General features: G+C 32.1%; 1 protein-coding gene across 1 annotated transcript; it reads right to left on the minus strand.

Moving 5' to 3' along the window:
- Nucleotides 1-6,657: 6,657 nt before the first annotated feature.
- On the minus strand, nucleotides 6,658-21,342 carry LOC112525116 (truncated transcription factor CAULIFLOWER A). The gene is made up of 8 exons (XM_025135078.1): nucleotides 21,158-21,342; nucleotides 9,072-9,147; nucleotides 8,858-8,922; nucleotides 8,649-8,748; nucleotides 8,520-8,561; nucleotides 7,523-7,564; nucleotides 7,212-7,330; nucleotides 6,658-6,772 (listed from the first exon to the last, which is right to left on the minus strand). Exons 1-8 carry the CDS (start codon nucleotides 21,340-21,342, stop codon nucleotides 6,658-6,660), a joined length of 744 nt encoding a protein of 247 aa, XP_024990846.1.
- Between the last annotated feature and the right edge of the window lie 1,208 nt (nucleotides 21,343-22,550).

Consider the following 22,550-nt stretch of genomic DNA (forward strand, 5'->3'; position numbering starts at 1 on the left):
ATAGGCATGAGAATGGTTCTGACTCATTGGGAAACCCAGTCCACTCATTTCGGTTGAGGACGGGAGTTCCCCTCTGAACCCGGGATGAGGATGGGGATGAGGACGGGGACGAGCACTACTAAAAAAAGGGTATCACCGACGGATTTTTCTGGCGGAATTTCCGTCGGAAATATTCCCGACGGATCCCAAAAAAGTCAAATAAAGTCAACTTTTATTCATATTCGCCACAGATCTCCAACAAATCCCCCACTAAATTTTTTGGAAAAAATTAAAATTATTTAAAACGGTTTTTCAACGGATTTGTGACGRATTTTATACTCATTCAAAACTGTCACAAATCCGTCAGAAATCCGTCGCAAAATTTGCCTAATTTATTTAAATAAATTAATTAGCGTTAATCAAAAACAATTTCTGACGGATTTCCGACGAAATTTAATTTTTAATAAAAACAAATCGAATTCCATCGAAAATCCGTCGGAAATTGTTTTGATTAACGCTAATTAAAAAAAAAGAATATATATATATATATATATATATATTTGTTAGGAAAAAAATTCTTTAAACTTTCCGATGGAATTTAATTTTTATTTAAAAAAAATAAATTCCGTCGAAAATCCGTCGGAAATTTTAAACCTTTATATATATTTTGTTAGGAAAAAAATAAAAAAACCAATTTTTCTTTGAAATTTCCGACGGATTTCGGACGGAATTTGATTTTTTTAAAATAAAAATTAAATTCCGTCAGAATTCCGTTCTGAAATTTTAAACCTCTATATATATATATATATATATATATATATCTATCTATCTATCTATCTATCTATCTATCTATCTCTTGTTAGGAAAAAAAATAAAAAAAACATTTTTTTAAAATTTCCGACGGAATTTAATTTTAATTTAAAAAATTTAAATTCCGTCGGAAATTTTAAACCTTCATATATATTTTGTTAGGAAAAAAAAATAAAAAACCAATTTTCTTTGAAATTTCCGACAGATTATTGACGGAATTTAATTTTTTTTAAATAAAAATTAAATTCCGTCAGAAATCCGTCGGAAATTGTAAACCTATATATATTTTGTTAGGAAAAAAATAAAAAATAAACATTTTACCTTTTAAAATTTCCGATGGAATTTAATTTTTATTTAAAAAAATTAAATTTCGTCGGAAATCCATTGAAAATTTTAAACCTTTATATATATTTTGTTAGGAAAAAAATAAAAAACCAATTTTTCTTTGAAATTTCTGACGGAATTTTATTTTTTTCAAATTAAAATTAAATTCTGTAAGAAATCCGTCGGAAAGTTTAAACCTATATATATATATATATATATATATATATATATCTTATGACGGAATTTAATTTTTATTTAAAAAAATTAAAATAAAAATTAAATTCCGTCGGAAATTTTAAACCTTTATATATTTTTTGTTAGGAAAAAAATAAAAAACCAATTTTTCTTTGAAATTTCCGACGGAATTTAATTTTTTTTAAATAAAAATTAAATTCCGTCGGAAATCCGTCGGAAATTTCAAAGAAAAATTGGTTTAATTTTAATTATTTCCAGGTTTAAGTTATTATAATTTTTTTATTAAATATTACCAACGGGGTAGTTGTATGTTCAGTTACATTTAATGGATCTATTGGCTTTGTTCGGTTCAATTGGACTTTTATATATATTATTGGGTTTTGGTGGAATTTAATGGATCTTAGTGAATTTTTTTAGTTCAAATAGGTTTTAATGGAGCTATTAGGTCTTATTCGGTTCAATTTGGTATTAACAGGTACTAATTGGGCCTTATTTGGTTCAATTGGGTTTTAATGAATAAATTGGGCTTTAATAGATCTATTGAGTCTGATTTCGTTCAACTGAGCTTTAACGGGTACTATTAAACTTATTCAGTTCAATTAGACTTTAATGGATCTTAGTGGACTTTAACAAGTACTATTTTGTTCAACTAGGCTTTAATGGAGCTAATAGGTCTTATTTGGTTCAATTGGGCATTTACGGATATTAATGGGCTTTAACGGGTATTATTGGGTTTTAGTCGGTTCAACTGGGTTTTAAAGGGTATTACTAGACTTTAATGGATCTTAGTGGACTTTAATAGATCTATTAGGCTTTAATGGACCTATTGGGTCTTATTCAGTTGAATTGGGTATTAACGGGTTCAATTAGGATTTAACGGGTACTACTGGGCTTTATTCGGTTAAATTGCGCATTAACGAGTATATGAAGCTTTATTCGGTTCAACTGAGCTTTAATGGATCTTAGTGAACTTTAACAGGTACTTTTGGTTCAACTAGGCTTTAATGGAGCTAATAGGTCTTATTCGATTCAATTGAGATTTAATGAATCTATTGAGCTTTATTCGGTTCAACTGGGCTTTAATGGATCTTAATGGACTTTAACAGGTACTATTTGGTTCAACTAGGCTTTAATGGAGCTAATAGGTCTTGACCGGGACATCCTCACAAGCAAACTCGAGTGGATCGCCTAATGTAGATAGTGAGGTGTGTACATCTTAAACCTTTGATGTTTATTTATTTCATTTATACTTCTTATTAGAAATTTTAACGTTTTATTTTATTTGTAGTTAATTAACAACTTACAGTCCCAAATTCAAGAAATGTGCACTCGAGATGAAATCCGACAGAAGGAGATTGAGGAACTTCTTCGTCGAGAAGAGATCCGAAACAGGGAAGATGAGATCCGGAAGAAAAAGCATGCAGACATGATGGATATGATGAAGAGGTTTATACAATCTCAACAGTTTCCGCCGACCCCGCCGCAATAGATTTGATATTGTGTATTTATAAACTAACGTCATCAATCGAATTTATATATGTATATTATTTCGTYCGGATAATCATATTAGGTATTTATGACATATTTGTGTATTGTATATTTGTATTTAATGACATGATCTTTATATTTTAGGATTTTATATTTTGGTTTTTTGGGTTTTTTGGTTTTTTTTCCTGTACCAGTTAAATTTCCGACGGATTTTTTGTGGAAAATTATTCGGTAAATAATTAGATATAAGTTTTATTTAAAAAAATTCTGGCTGATTTTCCGACGGAAAATCCGTCGGTAAATATTTTCCGTCCATTAAAAATAAAAAAATTATTTTCATATTTTAAATTAGAAAAAAATTTAAATAATAATTACCGACGGAATTTCCGTCGGAAATCCGTCGCTTTTTATTTTTGAAATAAAAACCGGTTATTATTTTGGAAGAAAATGGAAAAAGTTTACCGACGGAAATTCCGTCGGTGAATCTAATCTCATTTTATATTACTTCTAATTAACCCGGGTAATGGATAACATATTATAAAATTGCACGACGGATTTCCGACGGATTTTTTCATCGGAAAATACAAATCCGTCGGAAATTCCGTCGGAAAATGCATTTAGCGGCGGGGGTTTTTCTGATGGCAAAATCCGTCGGAAAGTTGTTTTTCCGACGGATTTTGCCGTCGGAAAAACCAGATTTTTTAGTAGTGGAGAATTCCTGTTTGTCTCAATCCAGGGATGTGTATCGCACTCTCCGCCTGCCCCGTACCGTAATATATATTAATTAATAAATAAAATATATATTATCATTTCAACTAAATCCGTAATTCATAATTTCTTATTTTTAACTAGGTTTAGAATCTAAAATTGTTATTTGTTAGACGGTAATATGTAATATTTTGGATGTCAAGTCAAAATATCAATTACTTGATATGTTTTAGATATTGCTCAATATAGTTTTAAATATTACTCGATATGTTTTGGTACGCGTCCCATTAAGTCTTTTTTTTTTTTTGGTTAAATTGAATTTCTTTTGGTTTTAACTTATTAATTATCATATGATGTTATGATTTTTTTTCCGTATTAAATTAAATTCTTTTTGATTTTAGGTTATGATTTTTTTTTCCGTATTAAATTAAATTCTTTTTGATTTTAGGTTTATTGAAAATTTGTGAAATTTAAACATGTGTGATGTCTCACATATTTGATTTAAAATAACTTACATAGATGAGGGATCGGAGACGGAGATGAGGATTGAGGTCCCCGCTCCATTCTCACGCCTACTTTCAAACGAGTAACAATCAAACACTTCTCTGAAATCTTTTAGTACGGACATTCATACATTATCTTACAAACTATCGTACTTGCGGGGACAAAAGTTTTCCCTTTGTGTTCAAATAAATATTTTGAAGACTCATTTTACATCCACATTTGATTATATCTCTAAAATCTTTTTCAAGCATTCAAAACTATTTTCTCTTTTCACATCTTTTAAACACTCATCCAAAAGGGAGATTGATTTAGGAATTATTTGTATTTTTATTTAATATTCTTATTTATAAGATATTTCCACACATTTCTAGTTAAGAAATACAAGAAAAGATAGTTGTAACAATCATTGTTGAAAGTTCGTGTTATAGCATAAAGAGCTCATATATATTAGTAGACCGATGTCTTGAGAAGGGTTTCGGGAAAGAAGAATAGGCATGTTTGATGATCCTTTCTTTAATTTCCGCTTCATATTTCTCTCCCCGACTCATTACCATTTAGCAATAATACTTGTACGTTAATCAACCTAACTTTGGGGAGTTTGGCACAATATGATCGATGTTTTTGGTGAAGTTAATATAATTATTGTCGTTAGCAATTTCATTAGATATTTATTTGTAATTCTTGTTCGATATATGAAGTACAACCCTCTTCCCGTATTTGTGGACTAGTTACACTATGAATAGTGGAACACATAACTCTCGGGGTCATTATTTGTGCTACTAATTATTACTATCGTAGTCGTGTCTCGTATGGTTATATTTGTTTTGGTTATTTAATCATATACGTTGTTTCGATCCATTTTGCTCTGCATTTGGTTGTTCAGGTCAATCACACGGTTGATCATTGGGGGGGGGGGGGGAGAAAAACATTAGTCACCCTAACAAACCCCAAATCTCTACCGTTTTATTTCGGCTCTATTTAATAAATCTAAGAGGGCTTTTAGTTTGATGAAATGGTTTTGAGAGATCTGGATATAGAATGTTTGGTACGTTTGTTTTGTATTTGGATTGGAATTGAATTCCATTATTTATAAAAACAAATTTTATATGAATAATTATAAAAAATAATTTATATTTAATTGATTATTACCAAACAAAATGTTTTTAACAGATTTACAATATTATTATATATAAATCCTACGAAATCTCGTGAAATTCTTCAAACCAAACATGTGATTGTATTGGAATTCAATTACAAATCCCTTCAAATTCATTCCAATCCTACAAACTAAACGGGACCTTAAATGTATTATCGTTTCCTTGTTTTTTGCTCTTGCAATTCTCTACATCTAACTGACCTAAGCTTTGGCATTTTGAATATTTGCTTCTATGATCTTTAAGTTAGGGGGTGTTTGAGATTGCTTATTTGAAACAATTTATACTTTTCTATAAAAACACTTATCAACTTATTATAAATCAGAAGGGTTTAACTTCTTCCAAAACTCCTTATTACCGGTTTGGCACCGGTATAAGTTGTTTATCCAAACACTCAAAAGTGCTTATTACCGGTACCACCAAATCAAATGTATATTTTCATCCAAAAAAGCCAAAATTTATGACAAATAGGAATCATTAACTATTCGTTGACTCAGAATTCCTGAATGATTCTTTCCATTTGATCCCTATATCAGCCAAAAATTGTACTAAAATACATTATACAGGGATTTTACCACGAATAATTCATATTTAATTTTAATCCATTTTTTCTAGCTTGGCTAGGCGGAATAGCCGAGCCACTTCCCTTGAGTTTGGAACCCTGAACACACTGCCGGTGGTGAATAAGCCGGAGGAAGGTGAGGATGATGGTCCTAATGATGATCCCACATGTATTTCGTGCATATCTCACCGGTGGATTTAAAAAACCTCGTGAATTAACTTGGGTTACAGGTGTGGTTCTGGGTGTATTGACTGCATCTTTTGGTGTAACTGGTTATTCCTTACCACGGAATAAGTCAAAAAGTTGTTTTTATAAGCAATCACAAACAACACCTTAGTCATCAGTTTTAGGGTTTTGATTTAAATTTTATCATTTTGTTCTTGATTATTATCTTTTCGATCCAACTGTTCTGTTGGTTACCTGAGATAGACTCCAACTATGTATGTATGAATACAACCATTTAATTTGTGTATTGAGATTATATTGTAAATGAGTTCAGTAAATGTATGCATCTAAATAATATGTATTTTTTCACAAGTCCTACTAGAAGCTGAAATAAGAGCATGATGAAACCAAACATGCTTTCTCCAAAACGATATCAAGAGAATGGTTGAAGATAACGACACAACAACGTACTAAGTAACGATAAAAAAGGGAAACTACAAATTCGGCAATCATGATCGATAACCAATGTAACTTAGCTCTGGTACCGAAAACATAAAAATGAAATGTCACACAACACACGAATAAATAAACAGCAAGGCGGGTTTCTGTTGTTCCCGCTTTATACACGCATTACACGATAATTCTTGAGCAAACATACAACACTTGATCGTTGATTGTTTGATGTTGTTCTTTCTTCCTTAAAAATCTCATTTAACAAAAGCATTATTTATAATTATTAAAGCATTGATTGGGTCACCAGGTTATTATTCATGAAGGAAAGCACCTCAGGTGGCATGAATATATCGGCTGCAGACTGAGGTCGAGGTCGTTGGTCCTCCCTTCAGCTGCTTCTCCACCACCACCACCTTGGTTGTAATTTTCTCTATATCAAAATAAATTAACAAAGTCCTGATTTTGTCATTTGTATATTTTAAAAGAATAATGTAACGATTTTCTCGTTATCAATAAGCACCTGTTGGATATGTATTACAAAACGCTGCGACAAAAGTGATCTATTAAGACGCCCATGATCGAGTAACAGAGAACTTAACGATACTTAAAGTTTATATAACTAAAAATTACCCGTCTTATACATAGAAGTTACAGTATTAGTTATCAAGACGCAGTTGGCAACCTAACAATAAGCTATTTATAGATCTTCTTGGTTGGCTTTTTTATATGATATTTCTTGAAGAATATCATATAAAAACGCCATAAAAATTAGATTTAATTTGTTGTAGTGAAAAGATGTTTTTTTTCAATTTTAAAAGAAGTGCCGAAAGCGCTATAAAACGGTAAAGATTATACGAGAAAATGATTACCCAATGTTGAGAGCAGGAGGTGGTGGTGGCATGAGGAAGGTTGCATCAGTATCGACATAGTTATGCTGTTCCCATGGAACGTTTTGTGTTATTGTCTTCTCTTTCTCCTTCTCTTTGATCTATTCATGGAATGAACATTTGATATCACTCGATTGTTCCGTGCGACAATAACAAAATTTATAAGAATCGATTAACGAATAACGAACATGGAAATGGAAGATGAACATCAAAGGGTTTTTAAACCTAGCTAGCAGCTTTATTTAATTTAACTTTGCATTTGTTGAAGTCAAAAAAGAGCAGTAGCAACTTACTTTCTTTGTCAATGTAGTGTTCTGCTCCTGTATAGCCTTCCCCTGGTGGTTCATCATGCATGAGAAATCAGATGAAGTCACTAAAAACCAAAGAATTTGAATGTATATCTAGATTGCAAGGATAGATGCATGTGTGTTACATGTGGATATATATAGAGAGAGACTTGGGATCACGTGAGACCAGCTTATTTTCGTGAGACCCGTGAGACCATCTTTTTTACACTTGAAACTTCATAGCAAAATGCTATGAAGGTAACCTTCACAGTGTTTTTGTTGTGAAGGTTCGACTTTTTTAAACCTTCACAGTGTTTTTGCTGTGAAGTTTCAAGTGTAAAAACGTGGTCTCACGGGTCTCACAAAAACAGCCTGGTCTCACGTGAACCCAACCCTATATATATATATATATATATGGTATATTTCTTTTACAACCTTGTGCATTTGTACAACCTTTGCAACCCAATTAATTGAGATATTTATAGAAATGATTGGAGTTCATTTATTATGATTTGAATATTTATGAAATATGAATAGAGTTTATTAATTATGATTAATATTTTATATTAGGAAACAATTAATTGATTAAAAATTGAATGGTTGAGATGAGGGTTGTATAGGGTGTAGGAATGGCAAAGGGTGTARAATAACATCCCTCTATATATATATATATATATATATATATAATGAGTTCAAGATTCTATATAGTTACTGAAATAAGCACGCATCCATATGCATCAGCTTCAACAAGAACAGAAGTTCTTTATGCACACAAATTGAGAGGACAATAAAAGGCTTCCCCCCCCCCCTGTTGACTAAAACACTGGAATTTCTAACAAGGCAGTGTTGAATTTCCTAGTCTATCTTCTATTTCTGGTGTACAGTGATATGGTGAAGAATCAGTTTTAATGAAAAAATCAAGATGATAAACCAGATATAACCTTAAATGAAATGCAAAAAAACTGTCATCGTAGAAGAAAAAATAAAGGAAAAAGATCCCCACCTTTTTCTGAAGCTCGGAGATTGATTCATGCAGGAGTTGATTCTGTTACACAAAATTTCCAGTGAATCTATGTATGATCTATAGATATATCAATAAACAATTAAATATATATGCTGTTTGCATGAATACTTTTCTTGAGCGAATATTCTTAAGACCAGTATCCAGTTGTTGCTCCAAATTTTGGATCTCTTTCAAGCTCAATGACTCTATATCTTCACCCATATAGTGCCTAAACATTTAAATAAACAACCAAGAGTTCAAAAATTCAGTTTCTTATATAAAAAGAAGGAAGAATGAAGTGTCGGAAAGATGCATCTTTTTGTGGATTACATTCTCACCTGTGATTTCTTTGTAAGAGCTCAGCCCTAGATTTAAGTTTGTTGTACTCCAGGGTCCAGCTTCTCTGTGGATATATACAGATTCAACATATCATCATTAAAAGAAAAACGAGTTGTTAGTTTAAAATCTCATTTAACTATAACTAGATCAAAAACATCATCTCTAGTGAAGTGATGGGTGCGACGAATGATTTTAGCATATGAAGTAGGGTACCGGTGCAGCATCTGCTGCAACTAGCTGTCTCTCAGTGTAAGAATATCGTTCATATCGCTCCAAGATGCTCTCCATGCTGTGACAAGTCAAAACAAGAACATTAAACATACACATTTTCAAGTCCAATTTAGACACCATTTGTTAGTTAGGAATTAAAATTTCCCAAAAAGCTTATTGAGACTATTGATAACAAACAGTGAGGATGTACAATCAGAAAAAAGAAAAATACAAGAGAAAGATGAAAATCAGGAAAAAAACCAAAGCTTATTAAGACATGAGACAAAACTAGTTACATTGACTAAACTTTACAGTTAAAGATTTGGGGAACCCTTTTTAATTTGTAGTTAAACCTAAACATTGAACTATATAGATACTCAAGGCATCAATCTTAACTGCCTATATAGAAGAAAATTAATGGTCAGATTAATTGGAAGTGATGATGGTAGAAATTAGTGATAGCGAGATTGGGAGCATAATATTCAGAAACTTATGTCAAGAGGGCTGAACATTGAGGTCATAGGTCCAATTTGTTACACAATTCTATTATGTTGATCAGTTTTCTACACTAGATTTCTTGGGGGAATAATGTAAATATGTTGAGATACACAATCGGAAACAAGAAGTAAAACACAAACAAAAAGCATATGTAAAGAGGAAGTAAAAGTCACTACAATGGTTATAGACTTTGCACCTGTTTCTCTTGTGATATAGCATTTAACTTGGTAGTATTTAGTCATAATATTCCTAAATGCCATACCTAGAAAGTCGTTGGCTTAAACTACACTTTACTCCTCGTCTTCTTAATAAATCTTCTTCTCCATAACTGATTGTGTAAGTCAGTAATTTCATTAGAACTAAATTTTTGAAAGATTGTGGTTCAAACTATGTTTAGATCTTCTTTCTCTTAATGTTTTACACACTCTCTAGCATGGTAGCAGTTGATAGAGCGGTTTTGCTGCTTTTCATCTCTCTCCCCTCTCCATAAGCTTAGCAACATTTTTGTAGGTTTTTACTTTATAGTCCATTTAGAATTCGTTAAATGATACTTTATGTTATTTTGCATGCTTGTTCTATGTACTTCTGTTTACAAGCCTTCTACAAATTTCATCAACCATTTCACAAAGTATGTACCCAGATAATCCAACGTCCCGAATCCATCCCTTGACTAGTTAAACCAAACCAAACCAAACCAATAAAAACAGACCCGACAAATCTCACATGACGCATACCTTACCTCTACGATGAGGAGAATACAACGGTTTACTAGTTATGAACACAACTAGGTTTTCAACAACTTCTATGGCATAAACTAGTGTATGTAAACTATTATTGTTCTGATCAATAGCACTGGCTTGTAAGGGTACACTTGGGTAAAGTTAAGGAAAAAGATATAAATGCAAAGTGATTTCATAAGCAAGTATTAAAGAAGATAGAAACTACAAAAGGGCAAATATAGATATATTAAAAATGGAGGCCATGAAACACAAACAGGACCAAGAGGCTAGCTATTTGATTGAATGCCTAGGTATAACAATGGGAGTTTAAACGTTCGGAAAACAATACAAAGATAAAAATACAAACCCAAGACAAGACACTAAGGACAAAAGAATGCTACAACTTTTTTGGTATTCTAAACACTAAGAACAAAAGAATCCTTTTCCGAATACGCTTTTTTTCTCAATTAAAAAAAAAGAATAAAGAAAAAAAATACAAATACAAGATTACAATAAACTATCATGAGCTACACGTGACCAGCAAACAAAGTATTGGACAACAATTAACCATCACAAAATTGTCATGGAGAAACAGATGGGACCAAGTAGCACAGTTGTAAGTCCTACAATTGAAGATATAATGACACATGGCATAAGGTTTGAAAAAGTGAAGGTATGGCTCTGCATGAGATGTCCTTGGCAAAATCAGAGTTTAAAGGAGAAGAAATGAGTGGTAGACCAAGTTCTTAAACCTGGGTATCATTAACATTTTAATGTTTTTGAAATATGCCCTACCATTATATTTTATTTGTATTCTATATGCATTACAAGGCACTAATTTCTTAGTATATGCATTCAAATTCCTAATTATCTCAATCTCATAATTTTGATAATTCCTAAATATTTGCTATATTAGTTAGGGTGTGATTCTCCTTCTTTATTAACATATACGTTTTTCAACTTTGTATCTATCTAAAGTTGCCTATATAATGCAAAGGCCATCCTACACGGTATTTTTTGCTGGAATATAATCTCCTTCTTGGTATCGGAGTCATTTAGGTTAACACCACAAAATTCGATCCTATGGCTTCTACCTCTTCAACTCCTGTTAATGAGACCTCTTCCTCTTGTCCCATCTCCCTCCCCTCTCCCCTTTCTACCTTGGTTCACATGTTGAACATTAAACTTTCCTTTTCTAACTATCTTTTATGGAATAATCAACTTATGCAGCTTCTCCAATATTAAAAGGTTTCGTAGTTTGTTGATAGATTATGTTCATCACCTTTTGAACATACTGATCATCAACTTTGCATGCTACTTTTCTTTTCCTTGTCTAAGAAGCTATATCGTTAGTTGTGGTTTGCAACACCACACAAGATCTCGTGACATGACTCTTAATACCAATTAGCAAAATCTACGTGCAAGAATATGAACAAAAAAAATTCAAATGCCTCGAGGTCCTGGTTCAAATCCAAAGAGGAATAAAATCTCCATGTGGCCACGGAGGTTCAAATGCAGTGACTCTTGGATACCCGCAAAGTAGGTGGTCATCGTGGGATTAGTCGGATCGCATAACGGATTGGATATCCAAGTTAATAAAAAAAAATTCAGAATTCTTTATGACCTATTGGCTTCAATTGGGAAGCTAGTGGGTGACTCCTACAAATCTATATGGTTTCTTTGAGGTTTGGAGCAAAATTAACCACCTCTTTCTCCATTTTATATGTTGCTCCTCTCGCTACCCCGGTTCAACAATCTTATTGCTTAGGCAAAAAAACATCATATTTTTTGCAATTCCTTAAACTTGAAGCTATTCATCTTTTGCTGCTCATGTTCATCCATCTATACATGTCATGTACTCATATACCAACATTCAAGGTCACCGTGGTGACCGCAATAACAATCAAGGTCGTTATTATGGAAAATGACCTTGTATTTAAGGACACAAAGTCTGTGTCACTGTTGCGACAACAAAAAACTTGGCAGAAACCTTCAACGCCCCAAGTTCCCTCTCTAATCCAAATTCCTTGTGTGGGTATATTGGCTCCGCTTATTCTGCCCATATGACCTTAAATGCTTCCAACATTATTGTTAATGCAAGAGAACTTTTGTTAATTTTATTTAGTGTCTATATTGAATGTTGTCTAGCCGTTAAGAAGATGATAACACTACTAGAAAACCAGGTATCAACGACAAATATCTGCGAGGAAAAGTTTCCCTCGCAGATCAGCGAGGGATCAACGAGGGAAATGCCAAAAAACTCATTCCCTCGCTGATCTGAGAGGGAAAATTTCCCTCGCTGATCCCTCGCTGATCAACGAGGGATCAGCGAGGGAATTGCCAAAATTCACATAGCTCTAGGGATCAGTTGTGTATTAAATAATATGAGTGCTCTAGAGTCCCTAAGATATAGCTCTAGAATACTCTAGTGAAAGCTATAAATAGATTGTGGCAGATCAGTTTGTAAAGATGAAGAAATGAGATAATGAACAAAAGCTTTCTGTCTCTAAATTATTCTTTCTATTTTCTTCTATTCTATAAACTATCTTATATCTAACAAGTGGTATCGGAGAATCAACCCATCTTGCTAAACTATAACTATTGCAGCATCAACAACAATATTCTCGACGCCAACACCTCCAATATTTGAGGGAAAAATTATGAATACTAGAGCATCAAAATGAAATTTTTCTTAAGAGCAAATGCGTAATGAGAGATAATAGATAATGGCCTTAGAAAATGGGAGGAGGGAGTTACATACAATGAGGCTCAATTGAAAAGGAAGAAAGAAGGTGAGCTGAAGATGCCAAAGCTCTGTCCTCTGTTTTTAATGTTGTTTTAGGCATCATATTTCCCAGAATTATGCGTGCGACATCGACAAAATTTGCATGAGATTCGCTTTAAAAAGGAATTTCAAGGGAATGACAGAGTAAGAGCAACCAAACTTAATTATCTAAGAAAAGATTTTGAAAGTATGAAGATGGGGATTTTGAAAATATGAAGATGGGGGAGAATAAATCCACTAGATTACTAGAAGTTGTAAACCAAATGAAAACTTAGGGAGAGACATCTCTAATGCAATAATTTTTGCAGAAAATTCTTGCGGCCTTTTTAACCGACACGTAAATAAAATTGTCATTATAATTGAAGAATCAAAGAATTTAGCCTAATGAGTTTTTTGCAAGTACCTGATAAAAAGTTGAAGAAAATCACGGAGATTGCATCTGAAGATGGTTATAGTAATAGTTCTTGGAAGAAGAAAGAGCTTGGAGATTTAAGTGGTAATCATGAAAAACAGGACAAGAAGAAAATTTTCCTCCTTGTGGAACTTGTAAGAAGAAAAATCATGTAGAAAAGGATTTGCTACTTTAAAGGGGGACCTCAATGCCAATATTACAAGAGATATGGTCATGTAGACAAGGACTGCAAAATAAAAGAAAAGGAGTCTAAGATGGAGGCCCATTTCTGAAAAACCAAGATGAAGATTATTTGTTTTGTGCACGTCAAACATCAACTTCTGGAAACAAGGAGAGATGGTTAATTGACAGTGGTTACAGTAATCATATGATAGATAATTCAAATATTTTTTACAAGTTGGATAGCTTGATAAGTTCCGATGCAATGAGGAATGGTGCTGTTGTTGAGTCCAAAGGCAAAGGTACCATTGTTGTTGAAACGAATAAAGGTACGAAATACATCAATGATGTTCTTCTTGTAGTGTGCCCCAAATGATTAAAAACGGATTCTCACTTTTGTTTTTGGATAACCATTACACCATATTTGATTTTGACAAGAAAAGATTGCTAAAGTTGTTGTGAAGAACAATTTTTTTCCTTTAACATGGAAATATGAAAATTCAAATAGAGCAAACATGAAGGCACTTGTTGCAACATAGAAGGAATGGGCACTTCAATGTGCGTGCATAGAGTTACCTACAAAAGCAAGGCATGGTAAGAGACCTTCAATTTGGAGCTTGTTCATACATATGTATGTGATCCTTATTGAACAACATCTCTTCATGGGAAAATTATTTCATCTTGTTCATTGATGATTTCACTTGAATGATCTGGGTGTATTTCATGAAGGAAAAATCAGAAGTTTTTGGCATCTTCAAAAAGTTCAAAGTTCTAGGAGAAACTCAAAGTGGATGCAAATTGAAGATGTTGAGGTCTGATCAAGGAAAGGAATATACTTCATCAGAATTTGATAAATTTTGTGAAGATGAAGGTATTGAACGTCACCTTACAACTGAGTATACACCCCCAACATAATGTTGTTTCAAAGAGGAACAATATAACTGTTGTGGAAATGGCTAGATGCATGCTCATGGAAAAGAAGGTTCCAAAGAAGTTTTTGGCATATATTGTTTACGGAGTCGTGTATTTGCTTAATAGACCTTCCACTTCAAGGGAAAACTCCAATCGAAGCTTGGAATGGGGAAAAAACCTACAACCAAAAATTTAAAAGTGCTTGGTTCGGTTTGCTATGTTCATATTCCATCCCAGAAAAGAAACAAGCTCTATGAAAAGGCAAAAAAAGGAATCTTCATCGGCTATGACTCAAAAGTCAAAAGGTTACAAGATCTTCAACCCTAATACTAGTAAGATCATAGTAAGTAGAGGCGTGGAAGTCGATGAAGATGCTATCTGGAATTAGGAAGAGGAAAAGATTGAAAGAAAAAAGGTTATAGTCCATGATCTTCTTAATCAACAAAATGTTTAAGAATTATATGGTGATCTCGACAATGGTGTAACTTCAAATTCTCATACACCTCCAACATCTCCTGTGCAAGCAGACTCCCCAAGTTCGGTGCTAACTCAGAAAATGCTAGTGGTCCTCGAGTTAAATAATCATTCTTTAAGTTGTATGAAAATTGTCCAATCAATTCACTTAGAAGTTGAATACAGTGAGAGGTATCACTTTGCTACTGAAATACCACGAGATAATGATGAAGACTCCAAACACAAAGAACGACGGGATTGCTATGGAGAATAAAATGGAGATGATCGAAAAGAATGAGACATGGGAGTTGGTCGATAGGTTTAAAAATCGAAAGGTGATAAGTGAAATAGGTCTATGAAACCAAGTTGAATCCTGATGGTACTAGCAACAAACACAAGGCCATATTAGTTGTCTAAGGCTATTCTTAGCAAAGCTGGTATAGACTAAGGGGACGCTTTTGCTCCAGTAGCCAGAAACGACACCATAAGTATTCTTATTGCATTAGTAGCTCAAGAGAGGTGGAATTTTTTTTAGCTTGAGGTTAAATATGATTTTCTAAATGGTGAACTTGAGGAAGAGCTTCACATTGAGTAGCCTCTTGGATTCATTATTGAAGGAAAAATAAAAAAGGTGTGTAAACTAAAAAGTCCTTCTATGGCCTAAAACAAGGCTCTACGAGCTTGGTTCAACAAAATAAATTCTTACTTCATAGAGCCAGACTTCTAGAGAAGCAAAAATGAGCACATTGAGTACATAAAGAAGAAACAAAAAAAATATTTGCTCATGATATCCCTCTATGTTAACGATCTCCTGCTAACATGAAACAGTTCAAGATGATCTTTGCATTCAAAGAGGAGATGCAAGAAGTTGGATATACAACCGACTTGGGGTTGATGAATTATTTTCTTGGCATGGAGATTCACCAATCAAAAGATTGAATTTTCCAAAGCAGTTGCAACACCCATCGTTGCAAAATGAGAAGCTTTCTAAAAACAACGGGTACAAAAAAGTGGACCCAAAGCAATACAAGAGCTTAATAGGAAGCTTGTTGTACTTAACAACAACAAGACCAGATCTAATGTTGCTGCAAGCATAGTGTCAAGGTTTTTAAATGAACCAAGTGAAGTTCACTTCTTTGGCTGACTTAAGTATAAAATCTTTAAAGGGTCCTTCAAATTATGACATGAATGTTTAGGGCATGTTAGCTACCGTGCAATTTCAATTTAAACATAAAGGATATTTATCGATAGAGTAATATTTTGTCATCCTTGGGTCATGTTTTAAGGGATTGGTTGTGACTTTAGTTGGCATAAGTTGGTATGCCGATTGTTTCTCAGTTTTGAGATAGTATTGTGCTTAGTTAGTTTGGTTCTCAATTTTTATGGGTTTGGGTTCTCTCTTATAATGTCTCACTATATACTAATCTTTCAATATTAATAATTTTAACTATGTAAAAAATGTATCAACATCACAAGGTTGGAAAATACTAAAAGTTGAGGCACTAAAAGATTCATCAAGGAGAGGAGAAATACGAGGGTAGATGCATACAAATATTAAAAACTTCTCATGATTTGTTGAAAACCACTTCACTGATTACATGTCGTTCCTAGAATGATGAGGCCTGATTATTTTTCTTGATTTTTCAAAAAAAAAAAAAAAATTACTCATCAAGAATTTATATTCAAGATGTCTGACATATCACTTTCAATTGATAAAATAATTGATTCATTCAATCTATCTTGAGACATTATGGATCTCATATACATATATATATATATATGTATATGTATATGTATATGTATATATATGTATATGTATATGTATATGTATATGTATGTGTATGTATATGTATGTGTATGTAAATGTATATGTATGTATATGTATATGTATATGTATATGTATATATATGTATATGTATATATATGTATATGTATATATATGTATATGTATATACATATATATATATATATGTATATACACACGCACACATATCTACCTAGAGACCTCTTAATTGTTAACCAAAGAAATAGTACAAACTTTGTTAATCGGATCATTTTCATCATTTTCATATATTGATACTACATTCTTTAAACATCTCATTCACTTAATTATTATATTCCTAAATTATCTTATTCACTTAATTATTTTAGTTATGTATTTTTTGGTTTTCTAATAAACTTGTTTAACCTTCCTTAATTATCTCATTTAGTTTGTTGGTTTCACCTATGAACTTTGGTAAAAAAAATTGTACAACCAAAGTTCATACACGAAACAACATTATGAACGGAAATCTTTATTTTTCATCTATGAACTTTAAACAAAAATCATTGTTGAACTTTATGGTTTCATGAACTTTCATTATCTGGTTTCACCTATGAATTTTAAACAAAAATCATTGTTTTACTTTCTGGTTTTACCTATGAGCTCTCTGCATTTACCTATAAACAAAAATCATTTAAATATTGTTATTGATTATAAAAAAAAATTTAAATATTATTATTGATTAGCTTTCAAAAATAAAAATAATTTATTCCAACAATGCCCTTTATTTAATACCATTTAATTTATTTCCTTTTTTTATTAGATTATAACCTCCTATTTAACTACAACCGTTGATCAAAAAAATAAAAGACTCAAATCGATTAACAAAATTAATACTATTTATATGGTTAACAAATAATTGTGCCTCTATTTACATATATAAGATCTTAATAACTTTAGCTTCGAAAAACTTTCTTTAAACATACACAACACAACATTTACATGTATAATTAATAATATTATATATGCAATGCATACATTAGGAAATGAATCTAATTGCTTTACGTAATTAAGTACCTTAACTGGATCAGTATTAACATGTTTGCTCAAAATTTGCTTCAAACCCATTATTTTGGGAAAATAAATCAAGTTCATCAGTGTCCAAATACTCACCAAACTTGTTTCACAAAAAAGTTTTAAAATCACCATCTTCTAAATTTTGTAGCTTATCTAAATAAAAGAACCCAATAATATTTTCATATGCCATAAATTGTTTAAATCATATTTCAGTGAAAGTAACAGAATCTGAATGATCCATTATATGTTTAAATTACTCCATACATTATATCATATTATTATCTTTTCAATTTCTAGGCCTTTTTTTAGGGTCTTGTATTTTGAGATTCTTAAATTTTGAGGCCTTCATATGTGGATAAGAATATGATCTCTCTAACTTCTCCTTCCTACTCACCAACCATAAAACCACATCATCCATTTATGAGAGAGAACAAAAAGATAATTTATATTAAATAAAAATAATATTTTAAGTAATTTATGTGACATGGAAATGGGACAAACCAACTATCTGCTTGAAAGGAAGAGAATAGTATAGAATAACCAGAAACAAGGATCGCAAGCATCAATGGAAGGAACAAAAGTTAGGGCTATCTTTAACCAAGATACACCCTTGATTGAGACAAATGAAAATACCCTTGGCAGGGAGAAACACCATTTAGAAGTTGTTCTAGGACTTGGTTGAGAAGAAGAGAGAAGACCATACTCCAGAAAGAAATTTAAGAATCATCGATTTAGAAGAGAAGATGGTTTATTTTTGTAGAAGGCAGCTATTAAGACGATGATCAAGCACTATAAAAAAAACTGGGTTTATAAGACACCATTAATTTCTAAGGCGTGCTATAGGACCAAAAATAGAGCGTCATATCTAAAGGCGTTGTAATAAACTTATAGATTACTTTAGACGTCTTAACAAGATTTTTAGGATGCTTTTAATAAAAAAATGTCTCATTAACAATTTTATAGGACACTTGTTTTTATAAGACAATTTTTCAAATAGTATCCTATATATAAAACTGAGACGTTTTGTATAAAAAATGTTCTAAAAAACTTGTTATAAAGCTCCAAATATTCTATAAACTTATTACAACACTTTTAGATATGACGCTTTTATTTTTTTGTTCCTATAAATTAAGTCATATAAAACGATCTATTATGACACTTGATGATTTTTGTCGTCCTATAAACCCGATTTTATTGTAGTGAAGGCTCACACACCAAAGTATATATTAATTATCTGGTTTTAGCATAATTGGAAACATTCAATCGTTCCTAATGAAAGGTTTCCTAAATCTAGGGACTAGAAATCTATACCACCATTAAAAATAAAAGATTCATTTAATTAGACCCTTTTATTTGGTTTCGAAGTTAATATTGGAAACATGATCGTCAACGATTTTGATATTTGAAAAAATGGTGTTACTTTTACTGATCAATTGTGAAATGACATAATCTATTGCCAACATATATTAGCTATTACATTGCACTTTCAAAGTGCATATTTGTTACTTCGATCTGCAAATTTAGAATGTCTCATAACATTAATAATAGTAATCTATTTGGACCATCGGGCTTACCAACTTCGTTATAGCGTTTCTTTTTATTAGAAAACCAAGTAAGAGTGTGAGAGATGTTGTATTCACTTTATCTTCAAAGTTTCTTAAAATGTTTTGGTTTTACATATGATATAGGTATGATGGTCATGTCATTTGTAATGACTTCATTGATCAATCAATTTTGTTGAAGTAATTGATTACACCTACAAAAACTATATCTATAACTACGTCCCAACTCACTAAATTCAATTGTCAATGATCTTAAATGAGTTTTGATCGATATGTCTCATGTGATAAGCAGTGATCCGAGGCATATCCAAGCTATGCACATCTGAAATCCAAGAAAAATCTAGCAAAATGCTTCACCAAGTTCTTCCAACAGAATCAAATCCCAGTAAGAAAGAATTCAAGTTTTGTTCTGATGGTGAAAATGACAAGGTGAATTATATTTATACCTGCTCCTATAGAGGGAGGGGGGGGGGGGGATCTGAGTGAGGTAGGGGGTATGAAATAGGTGGTATGGGAGTAGGAAGGGAGTATGAATAAATCCCAAATGATAATAGAATAAACCTTCAATCTCCAGGTACATTCTTTAAGGTTGTAAACTTAACCGATTTTAAATGAGCAAGTAAAGTCCCTAGATTCTCTAGCTTTTTTCTTTATGGAGTCTAAATTAAAGTAAACTTGTAAAAAATGACATGAATTTCCCAACCCAGCTTTGAATACAAAAGAAGCATGAAAAACTATATATTCCCACGTCAGGTCTTATTAAGAGAATTTGATGGTAGTGGTAGAAGGAGAAGTGATAGAACATAACCATTAATTTCATAAGATTCCATCTAAACAAGAACTGAAATTTAGAGTTGAAAATTCAAAATATATATGGTCGACTTAATGGATTGCTTTTCTAACCAACAAGAACAAAATATATAGTAAGTGCGGTTAATTTATATACATATATATATATATATATATATATATACACACACATATACATGCATATGTGTGTGTGTATTTATGTATGACTGTTATTAATTTATATTTTTAAGACAGCGATCTTTTTTTCTTTGAACTGAAACACACCCCAATCTACTTTGTATAACAATACGACTTTTAACATCAACACACGCTTACTGATTCCTGATGAGTTAGTACGTACAGACTCTTTCTAAAATTCTTATGAAGGAGATGGTATAAATATAGTCTTATAATAATATATATATTGATCGTAATAATTCTTTATGTAAGAAAATAAAATAAAAAAAGAGGGAAAAAAGTATATCGCGGCTTTTAATTATGATTTTTTTTTTCAGAAAAATTAATATATATATATATATATATATATATATCAGATCTTTCACTTTAGATTAGCATACTTGTTTTATAGTATCTATAAAAAGAATAAAGTAAAATAAAAACCAGGTGAAAGACTGAGGGTTACACATATTTCCCACTGTATTTCGATCAATTATCCATGAGATCATGGTTAGATCAAAATCTGAAAGATTTAAGGTCCCCTTTATAGTTGACGTACAACAGCCTATGACAAAGAGGTTTTCTTTTCCGTAGATCTGAATTGATTGATTCGTCTTATTGTTTAAGGGCGAGATTAAATAATTTATTAGTTTTTCCTTTAGGTTTGTATGTGGACTGTGTATTTTTTGAAACAAAAATGGAGAACTGTTGCAGATTTAGAACCCTAGATGAAATAAGAATATATAAAAATGAGATGGATAGAAGAGGAAAGGATAAAGGGTACCAAGAGTCAGTAGAGAACTCAAAGAGCTTTCCTTTGTTGGAGAAGACAATTAAAGCAACTTCGGCATCACAAAGAACCGAGATCTCATGGGCTTTCTTCAATAGCCCTCCTCTCCTCTTTGAGAAAGTTACCTGCCTGTTTATCTTGTTCTCTATCCTCCTTAGTTGTACCTTTCCTCTCCCCATCTCTCTCTCTTCAGAAAACCAAACAACCAAATCCAGGGACTGTAGATACTCTTGGCTAGAAAAGGAAAGCTGTGAGTTTATTGTTGTTTTCTTTCTAGAAGGGGTTGGGATGGGGGGGTTTTGCTTTTATGCTTCACTGAACCCTTCCTTTTTCCTATAATGAACTTCAAACACCCTTGGCTTCTATGTTTCAGCAAAAGGGGGAAGAGCTTATTAAATAAATGAAAATCTAACACAAGAGCCTAGATGCCAAAAGAGTTTTGTCCCTGCTTTGTTGGTCAGTATCAGCAAACTACACCAACATTTTGTTTTATCCTTGCAACAACAATAATTGTACTGTAAGAAGGTGGTCTCAAAAAGACATATATACCCTTACAAAAGTAGTTACACCAAAAGAGGAGGGGGTTTGATCCAATTAGGAAGCTTCAGTTGGAGTTATATCATTTTGGGTTCATTTTACACGGTTTATTTTGTTGCATATTTCTCTTTCCATGGTTGCGTTTGTTCTATTTTTCCTTTTGTCTTTCGTTCTGTTCCGTTCCGATAGGTTTGTTTTGAGAATGTTTGAACGTAATGGATGTTCATTTATCCCAATTGTTATACGCTTGAACGATCACTTATTTGAAACTAAAGGTGTCAGAAAAGTTACTAGTTTATGGAAGCCAAGGGTTCATAATGATGTTGCTTTTTGAACCAATATAACATGATTTTTTTTGGAATTTCATTTGCGAACTTATGAGTACACAACACAATCAAAAACTGTGCAAATATAAAAACTAAACAAGTGAAATCACATAAATACGACATATTGATTTTATTGTAATTTATACTTGTTATCCTATGTTCAATCATTCGAGTAGCCTTGAGAGTTTCCAAAAAACCGTACTTTTTATGGTCAAACACAAGCCAATATAAATACATAGTGCAATCACTCGATAAATTGTTCTAATGAACAATGAAATTGATACAATGATTAAACGTAAGATATCACATTTAAATGATCAAAATTAATCAAATTTAGGTTACTTACGAAATCTAAATTTATGCTCAAAACAAGTGGCCCATGGATGAACGTACTTAGGTATCGTATGGTATGCGACAAAAGTTTAACTAATGGAGTTGACCATTACGGAAAAAACTTAATATAGCACGCCATGTTGCCCCAGATTAGATCAATCAGATCAGCCTTAAGTTTTGATTTATCCTTC

The sequence above is a fragment of the Cynara cardunculus genome (assembly GCF_001531365.2).
Source record: "Cynara cardunculus var. scolymus isolate 2C chromosome LG 13, CcrdV1, whole genome shotgun sequence".
In the NCBI taxonomy this organism is placed as follows: Eukaryota; Viridiplantae; Streptophyta; class Magnoliopsida; order Asterales; family Asteraceae; genus Cynara; species Cynara cardunculus.